The 21,201-nt window shown below is 49.9% G+C and overlaps 1 protein-coding gene across 14 annotated transcripts in view; it reads left to right on the forward strand.

Moving 5' to 3' along the window:
* Positions 1 to 14,343, forward strand: part of TCF3 (transcription factor 3) — a 110,918-nt gene extending 96,575 nt beyond the window's left edge. For 9 of the 14 annotated variants that reach the window (XM_059719452.1, XM_059719456.1, XM_059719450.1 and 6 more), the window contains 2 exons: positions 1,280 to 1,424; positions 3,024 to 14,343. In XM_059719452.1, coding sequence (XP_059575435.1) covers positions 1,280 to 1,422 — 143 coding nt within the window. In that variant the 3' untranslated portion in view covers positions 1,423 to 1,424; positions 3,024 to 14,343. Of the gene's footprint in view, positions 1 to 557; positions 785 to 1,279; positions 1,425 to 3,023 lie in introns of all 14 variants that reach the window. The other 5 variants (XM_059719451.1, XM_059719454.1, XM_059719460.1 and 2 more) reach the window with 2 other exon arrangements.
* The last annotated feature ends 6,858 nt before the right edge of the window (positions 14,344 to 21,201 follow it).

The raw sequence follows: 21,201 nt of genomic DNA on the forward strand, positions 1-21,201 counted from the left end.
TTTGGACACGCTCGATATTTGGTAAAGATCGCCTGCCTTCCTCTGGGGCAGAAAGGGAGTTTTCATCAAAAAACTGAAAACCAAAAGGGTTTGGGCTGAAAACCAAGGACTTCTGGTTTCCAGATGAAAACTTACAGAAAGTCGAAGTTTCCCGTGGGAGGAAATTCCAAGCATGAGCAGCCTGAGTTGTGCAGGGTGGCTGGGAGGTGTGCGTGTGCCCTGCCATGATAGGTACTGTGGGCCATGAGAGGTGGCATCACTCCGCCCTCTCCCCCATCCCTGCCACCATCCCGCACACACTTGCACTCCTCAAATCTGTGCAGAAAGGGTGACCAGTGCTGGCAGCACCTTACCTTGGCACACAGCTGGCAAGGAGCCCAACACCAGGGCTCCTTTAGAAATTGGCAAGTCCCATTCTCCCTTCTCAATTGGCTTCTGCATTCCAAGGTTGACTGAGCTTTGGCAGTGGACACTAGTGGCACTACCAGCACAACAACTGCTAGACCCCCTGTCCGTTACACCCTCCCTAACTAATCTCTGTGGTGCTGTGAACCCAGCAGTACAGACGAGGCCCTGTCACTGGAAGACAAAGATCTGAGGGACCGGGAGAGGAGAATGGCCAATAACGCCAGGGAAAGGGTGCGTGTACGGGACATTAACGAGGCCTTTAAAGAACTGGGACGCATGTGTCAGATGCACTTAAAAACGGACAAAGCACAGACCAAACTGATCATCCTACAGCAAGCGGTGCAGGTCATTCTGGGCTTGGAGCAGCAAGTACGAGGTATGGTAACAGCTGACAGGTGCATTTGGGGGCCTTTCTCTCCCTGGAGATTTCTGTGTGCATGTATGTAGAAGGGATGTTCTTAACTGAACCTTTTGCTGGTGGGATGCATGTGAGGCTGAGACTTCCAGAGCTGCCTCGGTGGAGATGAACACCCGGTTCCCTGGCAGTTGATGGGAGTGAGGCAACTTTGGAAAACTCGAGTCTTTAAACCTTTGTAAAATGGATGGAGTTGCCAGGTGGTTTTAAACCCACGTGCATTTAAACTGACATAACATCCCCGCAGGGGAAAGAATCTGGCTTTGGCAGGAAGGTCCAGTGAGGGAACTGCGACTGTTACAAGGAGCAGCAAGGCTAGTAGAGGCTTGCACAGAGGTTATTTCCTCGCGTGGTGCAGTGCACTTGCTCTGGGACTTGGTTCTCTCATTTGGATGCTTCTGCTCTGTGATGCTCTTGCACAAATTGAGGCTTCCTCCCTTACTGTTCTTGGCACAGAGCGCAATCTGAACCCTAAAGCAGCCTGCTTGAAGCGTCGGGAAGAGGAGAAAGTGTCTGGAGTAGTAGGAGATCCCCAGATGACACTTTCAGCTTCACATCCTGGCCTAGGAGACGGTCACAACCCTGTTGGACACATGTAAAGGTATCGTCCTTTGCCCTGGTCAGGCCCCAGTACTCATTTCTGTATGTGAAATGCATAGCACGTGCTGTTACATCTAGCAGCTGGGTATTGATTGCTCAGAACTGAATTCCAAGCAACCATGCCGTATGCTTAGATGTGCGGTGCTAGCCAGTGAGAGGGAGGCCCTTACATTTCTCTATCAGGATGAGCGATGGGCTGGGCTGTTGGTATGAAAATGCTGCTGTATCGTTAGGCGTCCCCTGTAATTCATCTTTATGAACAAAACCCACATGGAAACATTTAATTTCTTCAATTACTGGCCAGGTTGTTCTCTGCCGTGGCCCCTCTGCTCTCCCTCCTGGGACAGTGTAGTAGGTAGTTCCACTCTGTTGATGTGCATGAACAGCCTCCACGTGAGAACAGGCTCTCCCTCTGTCAGGGCAGTGAGGGATTATCAAAATCACGTGTGCTTCACAGCCCATGCCCTTAAAACAGGCAGCAAAGTGAGAGCTGTTCTGAGAAGGGACAGGGGTTTTGGATGGTTTGGGCAGGGCTGGCCATGATGTTGTAATCCCTGCTCTTGGCTGTCCTTGGAAATGATGTCCCCTTCTTGCTCATAGGACACAGGGGAGTGTTATTCACAGTCTGTATTTCCTTTTTTCTGTCAGTCCCTCCATCTGTCTGCACCTCTGGCCCACGTTTATAGTGTCCCAGGGGTGGCTGTGAAGGAAGCTGAAAGGAATTACCCCTTTGTAGCAAATGGGGAAGCTTTACAGCAATGAGTTATGATAGATGGTACATAGGACTGTACAAGTTCATATCCCCTCCCTGCTGAGATCTCAGGCACGCCCTGCATTGTGGTATCTGCATCCATGTTTTATTAGACATTAAGGGGAGTGTGGACCAGTGTCACTTAACTCCCCTCCTCCCCAGAGGTGCTTTGTGGGTTGTGATGCGAGTCTGCGGTGGTCTAAGACCCCTGGCTCACCTAGGCATTCTCTGAGTCACAGTAAGCTGAGAGTCCTCGGGGCAAGCAGCTGGACTGATGCTCTGATTCCACCTACCTGAGGCCGTAGCACTTTCAAGCCTTTCACCATAGCTCTTGAAATGAAAGAGTTAAGTGTTCTTCCTCCTCAGTGGAAAATGTGGCCATCTCTAATAATTGCATAACAGTCCTTTAATAATTGTATTAACCCCAAATCCGTGCCTGCCACAGACATAATAAAGATAACTCAATAGCTTATTTAGCCCTTATTCCCCGGGTGAGGAACATTGGCACCTTCCATGCCCTGGGTGAGAGTGGTTGGGGGAACTCGGTTCATGTGCATGATGACCTGGCTCAGTCACAGTGCATCTTCACCTGTGAACATACTGGTCCTTAGCCTGTAACATCAGAGCATCAGGCTCCTGAAGTGTGCTGCAACAATCAGTTGCTGTGCAGGCATGTTGGGGAAGGTTACATATATGCACTGTCTACAACATGCTAGTCAGGCACTGCTTTAATTGCTCCCACAGAATTAAAAGTACAGCTTTGCCATTGCCCCAGTAGGGAGCATTGCTGCAATGTCATTGGGTTTCCCTTGGTTTGGACTTTTTTCTGTTTTCTCTTTATTTTTTTAGATCTTTTTGTTCCCCTGGATACAGAGATCTATAGGAAGGAAAATCCTCGGTGTGACCTGCAGCCTTCATGAACCATAAACTTTAGTACTGCTAATACTGACACCCATGAAAGGAACCTGGCATGCTGTAAGGGGCGTAAAAACACTTTGTCAAAAACAAAAAAAATTGCCTTAAGTATAAAATATGGAACAGTCAATACATATCACTCAATTCTGAGGGGGAACGTTGTATTCTCTTGGCTTGTTCACAAGCAGCCAGCAGCATAATTGTGCCTAAGCTTAATATTTCTTTTTTTAAAAAAAAAAGAACATTAGTTATGAGATTTTTTATGTAGAACAAAATAGCGATGCCTTTTGGTTTTTTTTAGCTTCTTTTGCATATGTTTTGTACGCGACAAAAGTTTTTTTTGTATAAAAAAAAAAAAAAGTCTTGTACCCCATGCTTTTCTGCTGCTGTTTCTATAGTTAACGTTGCATCTTTAGGATCAACCAGAATATTAAAATTGTATTAAGAGAGACTGGATATAAAGAGAGGAATTCTCAGATTCGGCTCTGAAAGCCACTAAAAGCGAATGTAGCCATGGTAGGGGAATGCCTTTCCTTGCCTGGCTTGTACCTTCCATTATAAAAACTCATGTGCTGAATTCATCATCTCTTTGCTTTGGCCACTTCTGATTTGGGAAAAGGAAGTTAAATGACAAAGCAAGTTGCGGCAGCTTTCTTCAGCAGCTCTTGGGCTCCTCCCAGCATCTGGAATCAAGGACCTGCCTCCAGAGGTCTCTGCAGTTATGATCCCTGGGGTCCCAGGAGGCAAGAGGTTGAGGGGCAAAGAACGCAGCTATCTTCTGGAGCTTCGCTGTGGAAGGACAAGGAAGCAGCCTTGATTGAGAAAGAGCTGCCAATAGAGAATGGGCCTAGGGACAAGAGAGCCAAGGGGTTTGGGGAAGCAGCACAAGGTGTAAGAGAATCTGGGGCTCAGTTGCCAGCTGGCAACACCTCATTCCCACACGCCTGAGTTCATGCCTGCTGTCAGAGCCCCTTGCATGGGAGGAGGGGGGAGAGATGCCGAACAAAGAGAAGAAACAGAACAAAGAGAGGGGGACGGAGAACGGGCAGAACAAAGACACCCAGGAAACAAGGCAAACAGAACAAAGAACTGGCCAGGCTGGGGGCCTTGCTGCCAGAGGGTATGCTGACTGCAAGCTGTGACCAGAGGAGTCATCGTCTTGGGTACAGATGAAGAGCAGTGCAAGCTGCAGAGACAGGGCTTTGGTGTGCAAAGGAAGCAGCACTCAATGGCAAGAAGTGGGCTTTGTGCAGCTCCAGCCCCAGCTTCCCATCTACGTGGAGCATCTGTACAGGACTTCAGCTACTGCCGCTTGGTACGTGGAAGTGGCAAGTCGAAATGCCACAGGCAGCAGGATTGTTTTTGAGCCGTTTGACCTGCTGCTGCCAGGTTATCTCCATGTCCTCCTTTGGAGCAGCCTTCTCAGCAAGCTGCCCTACCCTACTGTAGGCAACATCACCAGGGGCCTCAGCTGGACAAAGCCACTGTCCTGTGCATGTGGGTTTTTCCTGTTGAGGCAAAAGGATGATGATCCTCTCTCCATGCTGGTCACAGAGGGGCTTCCCCCTCCAACAAGACACTGCAGCAGCCCTCAGTGCTGGGCGCAGAAAACAGCCTCCCTCCCCTCTGCATGCACCTTGCAAGAAGTGCAACAGCTGTTATTTCCCTGGGAGGTTGTGCTGGCTTTCCTGTATCGCGGTGTTGTGGGGGCTGTGTTCAGCTGGGTGGGGACCCAGGCCTGCCCTCTGTGCCCATGGAGAAGCTGTACTGCAGTCCGTGAAGGCAAAGGAAGGAACGGTGTTTCCACCGGCCAGGTGGAGTCAGCCTGTTGCCACAGCAGCCCTGGAACTAGAGCTGATCCAAAAGGCTTTGAGTTTGCAGCAGCAGCTTTTCATTAAAGAAAAAAAAAATTCACCGGTTTTTCTTCCTCCACCTCTGTATGGTTCTTGGCAGCCTGTTCTGCCCAGCTCCAGTTGCAGCTTGGGATGGCTCAGCCTCTCTACAGGTCGGCACATGGGTGCTCTCTATTCTCAGCCAACTTATAACATGGTTTGGCCCCTTCTGTGGAGGCAGCAGGTTGCAGTGCTAGCGTAGAGGCATAGCATGGAAAAAAATAGCGCCCTGGGCAGCCCTCTGTGCCCTCCCCTCCCCCCTGCCCACCTACCTTCTTGCTTGCAGGCTCAGGAACAGCAGCAAACAGAGAGCCAGGCAGCGCGAGGCATCTGGGCATTGCCATTCTCTAGACCTGCAGTGGACTTTGGTGCTGTTCTGGGGCAGGACACAGTCCCCCTGCTGTTGCTGCCCAAGTCCATGCCCAGGGGGCAAAAATAAATAAATGCTGAACTCAGCAGCAAAAAATAGGGGTTCTGCCCTTGGCAGCAGCAAACTCTACTGCTGCCTTACAAAACTGACTCCTGGATTGCCTTGCACGTGGACAGTCTGCGCGGGCAGTGTGTGTCATAGAGACAGGCAGCTGGCAAGATTGCCTCCCCTTAGGTGGTATCCGGGTCATGCCCCACTCACCTGCCCCATGTTATGCTACAGCTGTTGTAACCAGGACAGGGTAGAGCAGAGTCGTGTTCGCTGTTCAGCTCCATGTCCTTGGCTGGGCAGATAACCCATCCAACTCCTGAAGGGAGCAGGGTGGCTTCACTTGTTTGGTCTCCATCTTCCTACGGGCAGTGCTGGGGCTTGGCAATGGGCTTGGTTAAGCCTGCACAGGAGCTAACCCTTTTCCTTGGTCTCAGCTTCTCAAGTTCTCCATACCTTGTGCTCTGTATTTGTTTAGCCTGTCTAGGGCTGGCAACCAGGACTGGACATCTCGGTGCGTCCTAGTAACCATGGGCATTGATGCAACCTTCTGGCTCTCCCCTGTGCCACCCCCACAGTGCCCTTGTGCTCTGGCAAAGGCCACTGTCAAGATTTAGGGCCTCATTTTACTTCTACCACCATGGGTTGAGCTGCTGCCCTCAGCCTCAGTCAGACCAGCAGGCTCTATCTCTGAATAGCAGGCCCTTGACTCCATCTCATCCTGTGGTGCTGTCTTGAGGTTTAATACTGGAGCTGAGGGCAGATCTGGAAACGGGGCCGGATATTCCCTTCCTGCCACCCCTTGCCATGGGGAGCTAGAGCAGCAGTTCAACAGCAAGCATGTTGCTCCAGTGACTCTCTGCAAAGGGCATGCACAGCTGTCCAGTGGCAGGTGTTAGCAGAGCTGTTCCCCTTCCCCCTGCCCCCAACCATTCCATTCTCTGCGGCTCTAAAGAAGGCTGTTGAGACCCGATTTGTGGTTCCATACGTGCTTGAACAGGGTCTCTTTGTGCTTGCATAGCAGTGATTCAGTTTTCAGGGAAACATCATTCAACCTGTTCAACTCCCTGGGTTAAACTCCTGTCCACCTGGGTTCTTCCTGTTTATACAAGCAAGGGAAAATTTTACAAGGAAGAGCCAGAGCTGTGGTCCAGCATGCTTGCTTATGATAATGTGCCAGGCTTGCATCCTGGGAATGGATCTTTATAGTTGAGACCCTTTAACACCAGTCAGACATGCACTTTTCTAGCAGTCTGGGCCTAAGCCCTGTGCTGGCTTGGAGGACATTAACAGAAGGCATCCAGTAAGTGCTGCTGGGAGCGAGGGGTCTGGCTGAAGAGCGACAGGCAGGTAGCTAAGCTGAGGTCAGAGAAGGAAATTCCTGCTTTATAATCCTGGGAAGGAGAAGTGAGCGTGACACCTTCCCTTTGTACATTTTAAAGGAGGCCACTCTGCCCACACCAGTCCTGCAGGGGAATTTGGGTCTTTTTCCAGTAAGGAAGGAGCTAAATGATGGGCTCTTACCACCATCGAGCCTCTATTTGTCCATCATAGCTGCCAGGGGAGGGGAGGGAGAGCCTCTCCACTCATACCTGTACCACAGGAAACATTTTAGGATTTTAATTGTTTAAAAGAAAAAAAATCACCAGTTTTGGTCTGGGTTTGTTTGAGGTTTGTGGTTTTTTGTTTGTTTGTTTGTTTTTCCCCCAACCAGAAATTAAAACTTTGGGGAAAGTTTCTGGGGTTTATTTAAAAGAAGAAAAACATGTTTTCAAAGTTTTCTGATTGCTTTTCCTACAAACCAGGACATTTTGGCCAGAAGGACAGCTGTCTGAGAACTTCTGATCAAGAATACTTGGCCATTGGTCTCTAGGCTCTTGTTCTGTTGCTCCACCGAGCAGTGGGATTTCTAACCAGGATCCTTCTCCTCTCCTGGGAGTTGCCAGGCACTGCACACCATATTCAGACACTTAATCCATTTGTGGAAACAGTGCAAGTGTCTGAACCCTTAGATCAAACTGAAATACATTCTGCACCTGGAAGGGTTAAATCCACAGCCAGAGAGCATGTGACATGGAATAAAGATTTGGCAGCTGGTCTTTGCATAGAGAGCATGCTTTAGTATAAAAACTGGTGCCTGCATCCAGAGTTTTGTAAGTGAACCGAGTACAGTCTCCAGTACCCTTATCCCTTACCAAGGAAAGAGCAGTGGGGATCCTGTGTTCGGCTTGGAAGCTGGCTGGTTGGCATTAACCTGAAGTACATGCAGCAGCAATGGATGCATCTGGGTAGCGTAGTGTTTGCAGGGTGAGAGAGTGGCCAAAACCTGCATAGATCTTGCTTGCTGCATTCCTGGGGTTGTCGGTGTTTGTACTAGCAGGGGCTGGGAGCTTGGTTGCTACTGAGGTCTAGCTTTGAGGGAGGTGCCGGCCATCCGCAGGTCCCTAAAGCTTTTTAATGCAATGCTGTCTAGTAAAGGTGCGAGCCCCCAAAGTTAGGTGTGTAGGTAGATGTCTCTGTACACTGCAAGTTCCCTGAAAAGCTACTGGATTTTAATTCCAAGAGATTTTTCTGCCATCTCCATGCAGTGTGAATCCTGCTTACCATTGCTCTGAGCTGGGGCAGGAACAGGCCAGGGGGCATCTCTGTCCAGGCAAGGGAAGTGCAGTTGAGCAAACACAAGACGGATGAAAAGTGAATTCCTCTCTTGGTGTGCTCAGCATGAACCAGCAGGAGTCGGGCATGTAGCTGAGGCAAGGAAGGCGTGCTTTGAAGAATGATTTGACCCATGTCTCTCATCTTAAGACCCCCTCAGGCCCCAGAGACTCTAACAGTATTGCAGAGCCTTGTCATAAAGAAATCGCTGTTTGCGGTAGACAAAATGCTCCTGTCTCATCTTTTGATCTGCCATTCTAGAGAGGGTCAGATAATGCCAAGAGCTGCCTGCCATGCTTACTGGTAAGCTGTGGGAAGGGAGCCGGGTGCTCTGTCGGCCAGTGTGGTACTTACAGGGGAGACTTCCAGGATTCAGTTCTCTGACTACTGCTTCTGCATCCCTCACTCCAGGTAATAAATCCTTTCTTAGCCTCGCTTTCCTCTCTTAGCCCTGCTTCCTCTTGTTTCTGCTCCAAGAAATGTGGCTGACTGCTGAAATTTGACCATCTCAAAAGATGCTTAGCAGGCTGTTTTTTTGGAGGGAGCGATAATGGGAGAGTGGGAGGACTTGACTGCCCAGTATCTTCCCTCTATTTCTTTCCTCCCATGCTCCTGTGCTTTGTCCTGTAGCATGGCGGGCACTGCCCCAGATTCTCTAACATTGGGTGTTTTTAAAAAAATGACTTTTTCTATTGGCTTGCAAGGGAGGTGAGGGAGTTCGTCCTCAATAGACGTTCCCAGTGCTGCAGTATTTGGAGCAGTTTCCTCAACCCAAGTTTCCAAGTCCCGTGATGCCTGCTTTTGGATTTGTCCCATGAGAGAGGGAAAGAACCTGAAATGAGGTGGAGTTTGAGGCCAACGAGCAGCCCAGAGACCTGCGTTTCCTCCTTGGCTCGCTGGCCTGCCGGCTGGATGTTGTTTGGTGTCTCTGCCTAGTCTGAGAACATGCTGATTTTGCGCCTCTGCCCAGAAGGTTTGTCCATCTGGGCTCGTCTGCTTGGTTCACGTGGAGTTCTCCATCTCGTGCTCTAAGCTGAAAGTAGCTGAGCTCTGTCCAAGTAAGGACAGTGGGTTTCTATGGCCATGTAACATGGGCACAGTGTTATCCCTGAACTAATCCTGGATGTATGGTGCAATGAGATGTGCTTTGGACACCAGTGCGATCGTTTTTCTGTAGAGCTGGCTGAAAGGAGCCAGCCTCAGTTCAGTCTTCCCTCTTGCTGAAGCCAGCAGAAGATGGTGAGCTGGAGATCTTCCCTTTGGCGAGGGGTGTCAAGTGGAGCAGGGGAACACAGCCAAATCCTACTCCAGACCCGCAAGGAAGACATTCTGTCTCCCTCTTTGCCTAGGGACCCAACTGCTTATTTTCAAGGCATAAGCACCCGCCTGCCAACCTGTTGGCTGGGACGCACGTAACCAGGCATTAATGCAGTGTTGGCAATCTCACTGATGCCAAGAACTGCAAATTCTTGATTCTTCTGCTTTCCTTCCCCCTCTCCTGCTCTTTTCCCCAAAACAAAATAGCCGCATCTTCACCAAAGCTGCTAGAAAAGGAAATGTTAAGAGCTACTATTGTAGACACTCCCCATTGAGTATTGGCACTTTTGCCCAGTTTCTGCCTATAGTCCCTGCCAGTGCCTTCTGGGGAACAAGTTTCCTCCTAACCCTGCATCTTCCCAGAGTCACAACAGCACAAGGAACAACCTACGCCCCAAGGAACTGCCTGGCTTTTGATCCAGCTGAGGCTGCTTTTGCTACCATCTCGAGCACATTGCCCTTGTTCTGACTCTGGAAAAGGCTGGATCCTGGAGCAGGTGTAACCCACAGCTCCTCTGTGTAGCATTCTTGAGCCTATGGGGCATAAAGCACAAACAAACTGCCTTCAAGGACATTCACAGGTTTCATAGGCATTAGGGCTGGAAGGGACCTCAGAAGATCATCGAGTACAGCCCCCCGCCCAAAGGGCAGGATGTCAGCTGGGGTCATAGGATCCCAGCAAGATAAGCATCCAGTTTCATCTTGAAGGTGTTCAATGAAGGCGCTTGAACAACCTCCGGTGGCAGGCTGTTCCAGACCTTGGGGGCTCGGACAGTAAAGAAATTCTTCCTTATGTCCAGCCTGAAACGATCTTGTAGTAGTTTGTGACCGTTCGTCCTCGTCATCCCTTGGGGCGCTCTGGTGAACAAACGTTCCCCTAGATACTGGTGGTCACCCCTGATAAACTTGTAGGTGGCCACCAGATCACCCCTGAGCCTGCGCTTTTCCAGGCTAAAGAGCCCCAGGGCTCTCAGCCTGTCATCGTAGGGTCTGCTTCCCTGACCTCTGATCATGCGCGTGGCTCTTCTCTGGACTCTCTCAAGCTTCTCCACATCCTTTTTGAATTGTGGAGCCCAAAACTGGACGCAGTACTCCAGCTGCGGCCTCACTAAGGCTGAGTAGAGGGGGAGAATGACGTCCCGGGATTTGCTTGAGAAGCATCTATGGATGCAAGCCAGCGTTTTGGTCGCTTTACTAGCCGCAGCATCGCATTGCAGGCTCATGTTCATCTTGTGGTCAATGATGACCCCCAAGTCTCTTTCTTCCATAGTGTTAACCAACAGACATAGGCTCATTGATGTCTGTGACTCAGCCCAGGAGACAGTGCTACATTGAGTAGCTGCAAGATGCACATGTTCTTGTATGCAAGGTGTGGAAAGGACCTCCTGGGTCATCAGGTGCATCTGCCTGCTCTCACCGGCAGCCCCATGAGCCAGGACCCCCTCCTTTGGCTGGTCAGACCTGACTTTCTTTGTCTGGCTGCGAGCATGCAACAGGTCAACTTCATCCCCGTGTAGCCCAGACCAACAGCCACAGCCAGTGGCTGCTGCTTCCTTGAAACAAATGAGCTGCTTTGGCAGCATTGACAGCCCAGATATCAGTGCAGAGAGACCAGGAATGGGAACGCAGCCACCTTTGCCAGTGGTGGCTGTGGTTCCCACCTGAAATACAGGAGGCTTTATGGGCAGATGTGAAGGCAATTGGACCGCTCTCTGAAGTGGAAGCCGCAAGTGAATGATGGAAGCAGACAGCTTATTTTTCTACAGGAAGTGGAGAGGATTAGCCGGTTCCCACAAGGCTCCATGCTCACCAGGCCCAGCAGCATTGGGGTGTAGGAAGGGGCTGCGTTTCCACAGGACACGCACCTTGGCTGCTGGGCAGCACCGCAGCCTCCTGCAGCAGCTCAGCGAGGGTCTAACACCCCAAGCCCTCCTCCGTCTTTAAGCAGCTGCCCATGTGGCCACGTTCCAGAGCAGTGCCTTAGTCCCTGTGCGCAGCCCCCATCCTCCACTGAGCTTCCCTCGACTTGCACTCCCACCAGCCAGACACAAAATGCCAAAATGCTCCGGTGTTTGGTTAACATCTTGCTGCAGCCCCCTTGGCGCTGTTCAAGCCAAGGGTTCTCACGTGTGCCTGTTCTGGGCCATTGATGCCCATGTGGGGTTTGTCAGCAATTTCCATGGCAGCAGGACTGAAACCCCAACAGCGCCTCTTGTCTCCAGCAGAAGCTGGAGCGGAAGGAGGGGTTGGCCCTTCTCTGGGCCAGATCCCTGAAGGGACTTTAGAAGCAGGAAGTGCCCGACAGCTGAGCTCCAGAAACCTGAGCAAGGTACATCACAGTCTTGTGCTGAGCCCTGGCTTGAATGAGCAGCAATGGCTTAGTGAGCTCCACAGCAGCCAACCCCAACCAAACCTGCACCCCACTGTCTTCATTCTCACCTCATACCAGCTAGAGCAGGATTGCTACTTCAGAGTGAAAGCTGCTCAAGGCTAATGCCCCACTTCAGTCCTATGCAACCCTCATCCTTGAGTACGTGGCATGCAGCCCTGCAATCGAGCATGTGCATCTCCTTTCCACTATCGCCCAAAGTGGCCTGTGAGCTGCAACGCACGGGAGCAGAGTCCCAGCCCGAGGGCACTGGGGATTCAGCTCGGGGCACTCAGTCTTGTCCCAGAGCAAGAAAAAGTTGCATCTTGCTGGGCCCAGCCCTGATGGCTGAACTGGAGGAAGTGGCAAGGACTATGCTAGCCTGGTTCCCTGCCCCTGACTTGCCCACTTGTGCCTTCTGTTTGGTGGTCGGACACCAATTTACATCACCCCCCATCTTGCTCTCTCAGCCTGGGCGTCCTGTGTGTTGGTGCACCTGGGTCCCCACTGCAGGCTGCCGTGTTCCCTGCAGAGCCCAGCGTCAGCTAGGACAGGAACCTGAGCTAAGCTTTGCTTGACCGATCCGTCTTCCATGGCTTCTCATCCACATGTGTATCCTCTCCCCACTTCTTGGGGCCTCTTTTATCCTCTGTCTGTGCCTCTCCCAGGTCAGTGTCCCATTGCAGTGACCGTGGCCTTGCTAGATCATCTCTTGAGTTACCAGAGCTCCAGGTGCATGCAGACTCCTGGCCCATGTTGGCATCTCCCAGGAGGGTGGTTGGGCACAGTTATGGAGGCTTTGAACAGGCAGCGATTAAGCAGCTGACTAGGGCAACCGTTTCCAGTGGGGCATAGGAGACACTTTCTCCCATAGCTTCAAACAGGGTGTTGAGGTACTGGGGCAAGAGCTCCCGTGGTTTTTTCCTCTTCCCTGTGTTGTTATTCTGGTGGCCTCTCATCCTCTTTGTTCTCCCTGGTGCCTCTTGAGCTAATGATGTCTGCTGTCTGCTTTGGCTTTGAGCTGGGTGGTATGATTGTGCCCTTTGCAAGGGTCTGATCTCCAAAGAGACATGTCATGAGAAGTCACCATGCATTTCTCTTGCCAACAAAATGCCATAGGAGCCAAATACGGTGGTGGAACCGGCCAGATCCAAGCAAGTGGCTGAGCGCAAAGGTCACTTCCGTCAAAACTGGCTTGAATTCCATCATCCCAGGTCCTGGTCCTCTGTGGGTTGGGATACAGCGTTTCTTTGGGTCTCAGTATCAGTATTTTGCTCTGCTTTCAGACACCTCCTGCTCCATATGTCTCATGATGCTGACTCTGCTCCAGCCCAGCCTGGTTGGGGATAGCAATACTGTTCCTCTGTCCCGTTAAAATCAGCCACCCGTCAGCAGCGGGCAGAGACGAGGGGGCCTTCATGGGGAGAGGGTATGCTTCTCCATAGTCGTGTTAAGCAATAGTCCAGCAGAGATGGCTGCTTTAAAGGGGGACGTTGTACTGAGTGGAATCCAAGCAATGCAGCTGCCGGCTCTTGGGGCTGCTCCAGAAGCATCCCCCCTGTTGTGTCGCGCATCACCAGCTGAATGCCCCCGTGGTCCCTAGAGAGACCCGCGGACTTCCCTAGGGAGCCGCTTTGAGCAACGGTGAGATGCTGAGATGGAGGAGGCTGCACATCTCCCTCTGTTCAGTGCCAGATGTTTTGCAATCGCATCAGAAGCCACCAGCTTGAGCGAATGATGTACCCGTGCGACTTGCAGGGAGGGGGGGGACTCAACGAACACGGGAAGCAATTTCCCCTGCTGCATGTTCATATTTAATGTGGTTTTGCGGGGGGGAGGGGGTGGCGGGGTTGACGCAGATGCCTGGTAGACCTGGCCAGGGCCCACGCTTCCATCAACCTGCTTTTTCTTTTATAGTCCACGGGGGAAAATACCCATTTTCTAAAGGAGATTCCAACTAGTTCAGAAAATGAAGCATTACTTGATTGCCCTTTATATATATTTTTTTAGGATTTGGGGGAGGGCGAGCTGCAGGGGAAATGCCTGTGGAAGTTGTTTATTTTTAACCCCTTAGATGGTTTTTTGGCCTTTTTTTAAAAAAGAGAAAAAAAAAAACAGTCCCTGCTTTTGATGTTTATGCTGCCTACCTGTAAATCCAGATGTACTTAAGTGGCTGAAAATCCTTGTTCTTAAATCAGATACACATTATAGTTTTGAACTATATATATAGTAAATATATATATATATGCCTAACCCAGCAAAAAAGACAAGAAAGTATTTGGGGGTGGGGAGATGCGTTGTTCTTTGAAATGAATCACAATTGGAGGATAAAATTGTGTTTCCGAGTGCCTCAAGATACGAATTGTTTTCATTTTTTTAAATAATTTTATACAAGTGTCAAAACAGCTGGCTGGATTATTTGGAATTTTTAAATAATCCTAACTTTTTTAAAGTAGATTTTGAGAACTGTCCTGTATATAACAGTAATGTAGCAATAAATGTGACATTTTATAACAATATTACTTTTTTCCCCCATATCTGTCTTTCAGATGTTGTATACCTATGAATGAAAAGTTGTAATAAAGGTTTTACCTTGTACTAAAACCCGCTGTCATTGGATGCTCCCCTTCTGTCTGTGTACTTTGGTTAAATCTGGCCCATGTTTAGCGCTAGGGGTCCAATATAAACCATCTACTGCAGCATTTCAGCTTGGCCTGGACTTCCCAGTGACTAAGCAAATCCAGCTGCCATCCTGTTCGGGTTTCCTCACTTCTTGGAGATGCTGCCCATCACCATCGTATCTGCCAGCCTTCCTTGTAAGGTCACTCGGAATAGCAATGGCCGGAGCTGACATCTTGGGGTCTCTGGGACCCTGTTTGAGAGCATGGCATGGGGTATGTGAAGAATTGAGGGCTTGATGGGTGAGGTTGGTGCTGCACATGCTATTGTCATGGGGGAATGGTTCATCTTGTGAGGTGGCCCCAGCCCAGGTATCCACACGTCGCACACCCTTCTTCCTAACTTTACGGGGCACTTAATGCATATTCCTGCCTTCGTTGCCCAGCCCCTGCAGGATTCCCCGTGTCCCCTGGAGAAGCTCTGGCTGCGGTGGTGATCACCCAGCGGTGCTAAAGGCTGAGAGGATTCCTGCTCTGCGTAGGGTGGCTGCCAAGATGGGGGATGTTCTTCTGTGGAAGCCTCCACTCGAGCTCGGATGCTTAGGAGCTGGGCACGGTCCTCACGTAAAGGGTCTGAGGATGGCATGAGTGTGTGATGGTGTCCTGTCCTCCCTCGCTGTCTGGCCTCTCGCATCTCTGCTGGGTCAGAGTCCTTTCCTTGGGGAGGGCTGGAGCTCAGGCTCAGAGGGGCAAAGCTCCCACTCAATGTGAAAGAGGGTCGTTGCTCTCCCGGGGGGTTACTTTCTAGTCCCAGCAGTCAGATGACTTCTCAGAATGGACATAGGGTTAAACTTCTAGTTTTACTACTTAACCCAGCCCCTTCTGGTCAGGCTTCACTGGCACGGCTGTTCTTCACTTTCACAACTGCCTTTCAAGAAAGCAAAGCAGAAGTGCTGGAGCAGCTTCAGCCCACACAAAGGCAACAGGAGCGTTTGAAAACCCATGTGTAAGGTAAGTGGCCACCTTGGCCTCCAGTCCCGTTCAAGGTTCTTGGAGCAAAGTGCCTGCTCGGAGGGGCCTGCCCTTCCCTCCTGTGTGGGTGACCTGCACTGCCCATGGACCGTCTCCGGTCTGGTCTGCCCAGGGAGGCAGGAGACTTAAATCACACCTTTAATGTGGATTAAAGGGCATTCAGCCCCTGTGTGCACACTGAAATGCAGTGTTCAAGTGGCCTTAACTTGATTTTCACTTCAGTTCCCTACATGGAGAAACCCTGAGTCTGAACATACTCTGTGACTGCCCCATGCACAAACCTGCTACGGGGTCCATCTAATGTCATCTAATTTGCTCTTATCTGCAGCATTGCTGACATGTTGACCCCCTTCTGGGTAAGTCTCTTGCTGTAGCACTGGCTTCTGTGGGGGTGTAAGTGGGATTTTACCCATCCCAGGTGCCTCCCCAGGGAGAAGGGCCATCAGCCAGTGCTCAGCAATGCTCTCTCCCTGCTGCTAAAGCAAGGGTTGAGAGAGCTGGTGCAAACTGCGTAGGTGCAGAACCAGAAATGATTGCGGGGGGATGTCAGTTTGGCAGTTGACTGTGAAGGCATGTGATGGGTGAGGAGCTGAGATCAGTCATTTAAAGAGAAACCTCAGTTCTATATAGTCTTCTATTTATTCAGAATAAGGAAGGACATACGGCTGCATTTTAGGCAAATGCACATGCATACTGGACTGTGCAAAGGCGGGACCTCAAACACAAAATGGGGGAAAACAAAACTCCTGCCGTTTATAGTAACATTACCTCCCCACCCTGCCCTTGCTGGAAGGAGTTAGTCTGGGGGTTAAGGCTGGTCATTCTCTGTAGCAATATCTCTGGGCTACCTGGAGGAGTAAGTCATCCAGCACAGCCCCAGCTGCAGGGTAATGCAGAAACTCTTAGTAGGCTACAAACAGGCACTGCATTTATCCTGGGAGAAAAGTATAATCATTCAAATGTCTGTCTGTCACAAAACATGTCAGACTGTCCTGGGATTGCATCACTGAATTGATGGTGCAGAAGCATCAGTGCAATCAGCCGCCTGCCGAACCCTGACTGGAAGGATGATGCACGTACATACAAATCCCAAGGTTTTTCTGTTCTGGGACAAACGCAGGCACAACTGGTCCCAGGACACATGCAGCGTCCGTTCCTAGCATCAGTATTACAGGTTTTGCACGGCTTTATGGGCCATTGGTGGAAATGAATCCATGCGCTAAGCTGCATCTTTGCCAGTAATTTGTATAAAGACCTAAACATCCACCTGGAGCAGGGCATTGCTAATGAGCTTCGCCAATAGGTCGCTTGCTCAAATCGTGCCAGGCACGTGTTGTTCCCAGTGAACAGATGCTCAGCGACATCTGTGGAGGGAATTGGGGGGGGGTCTCAGTGCCAGGTTCCAGTTCTCAAACTCTTTCCCTTCGCCAACCTCAACCCTTTCCCAAGACAGACAGCCTCAGAAGGGAGGTGGAGGGCTACCTGGCCACACCATGCACACTGCCCTGGAGGATGTCCCAGGTCTAAAATGAAAGCAAATACGACCTACTGGCAGCACGGTGCGCGGCCCAAGTGAGAGCTGGTATTCTCCAGGAGATGCCCCTCGGCTAAGCTACTTCTATGCCATTTGGGTCAAGGTGCAGCCCCTGTGTTTAATCTGAAAGGCAGCTAGCTTGGTCCTGGAGCCTGTAAGTGGCAAAGCAAATCCTGAAAAACCCCAGATGCTGTTAGAGAAGCCTAAAAATTGCTTCTAGTTTCAGAGCCATCTGTATCTTCTGCTGACCTGCAGCCTCAGTTGTAGGGGCCTGTTCAAGGTTCTTGGAGCAAAGTGAGTGCTTGGAGGGCCCGGCCCGGCCCTGCCCTGCCCTGCCCCGCCATGCATGGGCAAACCTGAGTGCCTGGTTTTGCTGTGCCGCCCACGAGTCCTCTTCAGGCTGGTCTATGCAGGGAGGTGAGAAACCTGATCCGAATTAAATAAGGCATGCATTGCAAAGGCATTCATTACACTGCATTCAGCCCCTGTGTGACTTTCTTCAGTTGACCTCGCTTCATTTCCAACAGGGATTTTAAAAAATCAAAGCAAGTCCACTTGAATGCTGAATGAGGATCCTCCCCAAGGCTTAACACTGGCTGACCTGTTCAACTCCATCCTGGTAGTGAGTTGGATTAAATTCTGAGTCCCCTGAAAAGATGGTGCTGATCTTGCCAGGACCCATAGGCCTTGAACCACGTAAAGCACAAGCATGGGCCTGAGTCCTGGCCTCTTCATCCACTGGTGTAATCCCTGATGACGTTTCCTGTGCTCTACAGGCCTCTGGACACTGCTTGAGTGCATTTGAGCTCAGGATCTGGCCCTGGTCTCAGATGCGGGTCTCAGTGACAGTGAGGGGAGTTCTTCTGACCCGCTCCACCCCTTCATTAATGCCAGAACGGACCATTGTGTTGACCCAATTTGTCACTCTATGTGCTCCAGGCCAGAGAATCCCATTGAGCATCTCCTGCATTCATGACTTGGGGACCTTAAGCGTGTCTCTTTGCATAGGCATCCAGTCCAGCTTGTAGCATCCAGCTCTGTCCATGTGTGCTCACAGGAGTCCTGGCTTCCTCAAACTGGCACAAGAGCCAGGCTGCTTACCAAACAAGGCCAATTGTAGGAGCGATCCTGAGCCAGCCCTCTTGGTGTCTGGAAAGGATCAATGCTGTATCCAATGCATCCGTAGCAAGGGAGGTGTTTGCATCATACCGAAAAGTTATAGGCCAGGTCTACGTGACAACAGCTCTGTTGCAGCATAGCCTTGCATATGTCCACGCTGACTTTTAAGGCCAGATAGGCCATGCAATCTGACCTCTTGCACAGCACCGGCCAGAAAGCTTCCTTTGGTTACTTTTGTGCCCAGGCCCATTGCTTGTGCTGAACTAAGGCAGATCTTTCAGCACCTAGGGTTGATATGAAGGAGTCAAAAATGGAGAATTCACCACTTCCAGGGAGAGTTTGTTCCTGTAGTTCATCATAAGGATTAGTTTTGTTTGAAGCCTGGAAGTCCTTTTACTGTCACAAATCCAGTATGTAGGGCCCTAGTCACTGTTCTCTCTTTTTGCTCCACTTAGGTCTAAAATGGGGAGCGACATCATTGATGTCAGCAACAAGAACAAGGCACCTGTCACTGCTGCTGTCAGTACTGATGCAGCACTTCCGACTTTGGGCAATAACATGGCAGTGCTTATTCCTGCCTGCCAGTCAAACACGTTGTACTTTGTTAGTGATAAAAAGAGAGTTTCAGAAGAGGAAATGATCATTGAAATGAAATGCAGCTGTGGAAGCTGTTCATTTACACAGCTGCACTGACAAGAGTAGAGTATTATCACATTACAGCGACACGAGGAAAGATGATTGGCAGGCTGAGGGTAAAACTCCTCTGTGCTGCTCCTGGACTGTAAAAAGGGACAAAATATACGCCCCAAAAATAATCCATTGATATGTAGCGCATTTTGGTCATTTCTCCTTCTCGTGTTACACCACTGGAACCCCGTATGGCACATCCCAAGCAGTAAGGAATCACCCTCTCTACACCCCCACCCTCCCGGATCGGGACGTTGATTTAAAGTCAGAGGTTTTTTTTTCTTGTGCGATCCCATGACTCCAGGAGTTGGGGCGATAGCGCTAAACACCGTGAGGTTTGTGATGAAACTCTCAGAGGTGGCAACGACGGTCACCTACCTGTACAGAATGAAAAAAAAATGAGTCCATGCTTACTATTACATACAAAAGTCTGCATTAAAGAGGGGCCCAGTCAACTTCCTTAACACTCTTCCTTGCTTTGGCAGCTTTGTGCCTTGCTCATGATCTGTTTTGTGTCCAGAATGGAGCAAGACACCGGTAAATACATAGCATGTGGCTGTGTCACTCAGCGACTCTACCAGGAGGCCTGTGCACAAGACTTGGAGCGGACCCCTTGCATCCTGGCGCTTCCTGACTTGGAAACGCTCCTTTTGTTCCTGTGTAGCATGTTCTGTGTGTAACTTTGTGCCCTGTTTACAACCCCATTGCCTGAAGTCACCCTGCCATGGGTAGAAGCTGTTGGTGCCTCAACTGCACTGAGGCTCCTTTTAAAAATCTTGCTCCATTTCCTTTCACTTTCCCCCATTGCTCCTGTCTGTTTAGCACTCAATTTTGTGGGTCACAGCCTGGGGTCAGGCATGGAGGAGGGGATTTTTTACGTGTATATGAAATCTTTGTTGGGGTCTGTAAGGAATTAGAAGCCTTCTCTGCACTGTTTCTGGTGCCCGGATTAGGCAGATAACAGTTTCTTTTCTGCTTCCAGCTGTATGCAAGATGTATCCAGCTATGTCCTCAGAGTTATCAACCAGATCAAGGAGGAAGTCATCGGTATAAAGGTTCATGCCTGACTGTTCCATGTGATAAGGGAGCATGTGTTTATAACACAAAGACAAGTGAAAGATGACTTTGAAGATGGCATTCTAGTTGAATCACAAAAAAACCCCCAAGAATTGTTTTTTGAGCCCCTCCTACCTCTCAATCCACTGAGCCACTGCACAAAAGTGACCAGGGGAAAAAGCCAGCAGGTGTGGTGCAGCACTTCTTTGCATTGCACCTGGACTGTAAGCCACCGTGGCATGTATCAGAAAAGTCATCCTCAAGAAGTCTATGCATTTCAGTAACTGGCTTCTCCCCTGTTTGATTGTATTTCTGTATATAGTTGACGAATAATTCTTATTAACATGGGGTTTAGCCAGTACTATAAGACATCCCATAAAGGGCAATGTTCTGGTGACTAAATTTAGGGACTAAATATTTTACAACATTTTTTTTTCTGATGAGTTGGGGCCTTTTTGTCAACTAGGTTCCTAGTAAATCATGTTTGCTTTCTATCCTGCTCCGCAGAGGGTTGAATAACTGAGCAGAGTAGGAAGCAGAGACCTGGATGTAATAAATGGTGTCTGAGGTGAATCTGGTAACAGCAAATCCTTTCCCCACACCACCAGGGATTTGTTTCAGCAAAGCATTTAAATGGGTTATTCTTAACCAGGGCATTGTGGCACCTTGATATGCCATGAGATCCTTTTAATGGTGCCATGGGGTACTGTGCAATATTAGCGCTGTTAGGTGTGCAAACATCTACATATGATTCACCAGCTAAACTCGGAGATTTCAAATAAGAATCCAAGGGCATTTATACATGTGCTCTGGGGTGGGGGTGGGCACACTTTAATTAGAGCAGCTCTGAGAGCTGCTGTAATTAAGGTGCCAAGAGTGTCATGTGTATTAGCATCCCCGCGCTGAAAAATGGTGACGGGGGCACTTTAACTAAAGCTTATCGAACGAGCTTTGGTTAAAGCATCCCTGCCACCAGTTTTCAGCGCGGGGATGCTGATACATGTGACACCGGAGTCTGCTGGAGCGCAGTAATGACCATGCTTCAGCAGACCCCATGAATGGAGTCTGCTCTGACGTGCTGTAATTACAACGCATTAGAGCAATCTTGCTGCGCATGTATAGGTGCCTGGGAGCGTTCGAAACGTTCTGCTCTGTTGTGCTCTTCCTGAGCTCTTTGCAACAGAAGAATTGCTCTATTATTATAGTGGAAAAATGAGTCAAATCTCAGAGCTGGCATTTTCTGAGGGGCACCTGGCATCTAAAAAGGTTGAGAACCACTGATCGTAAACTGTCAGATGATTCCCACCTCCAAAATGCCCAAACCTCCAGTTGTTCAACCCCACCATGCAGGCACATGACAGCTGCTGAAACAATTGCCCCTCATAACCCTACTTAACAAGCTTTTGTTCCATCTGC

Source organism: Alligator mississippiensis, chromosome 16 (assembly GCF_030867095.1).
Source record: "Alligator mississippiensis isolate rAllMis1 chromosome 16, rAllMis1, whole genome shotgun sequence".
NCBI lineage: Eukaryota > Metazoa > Chordata > Crocodylia > Alligatoridae > Alligator > Alligator mississippiensis.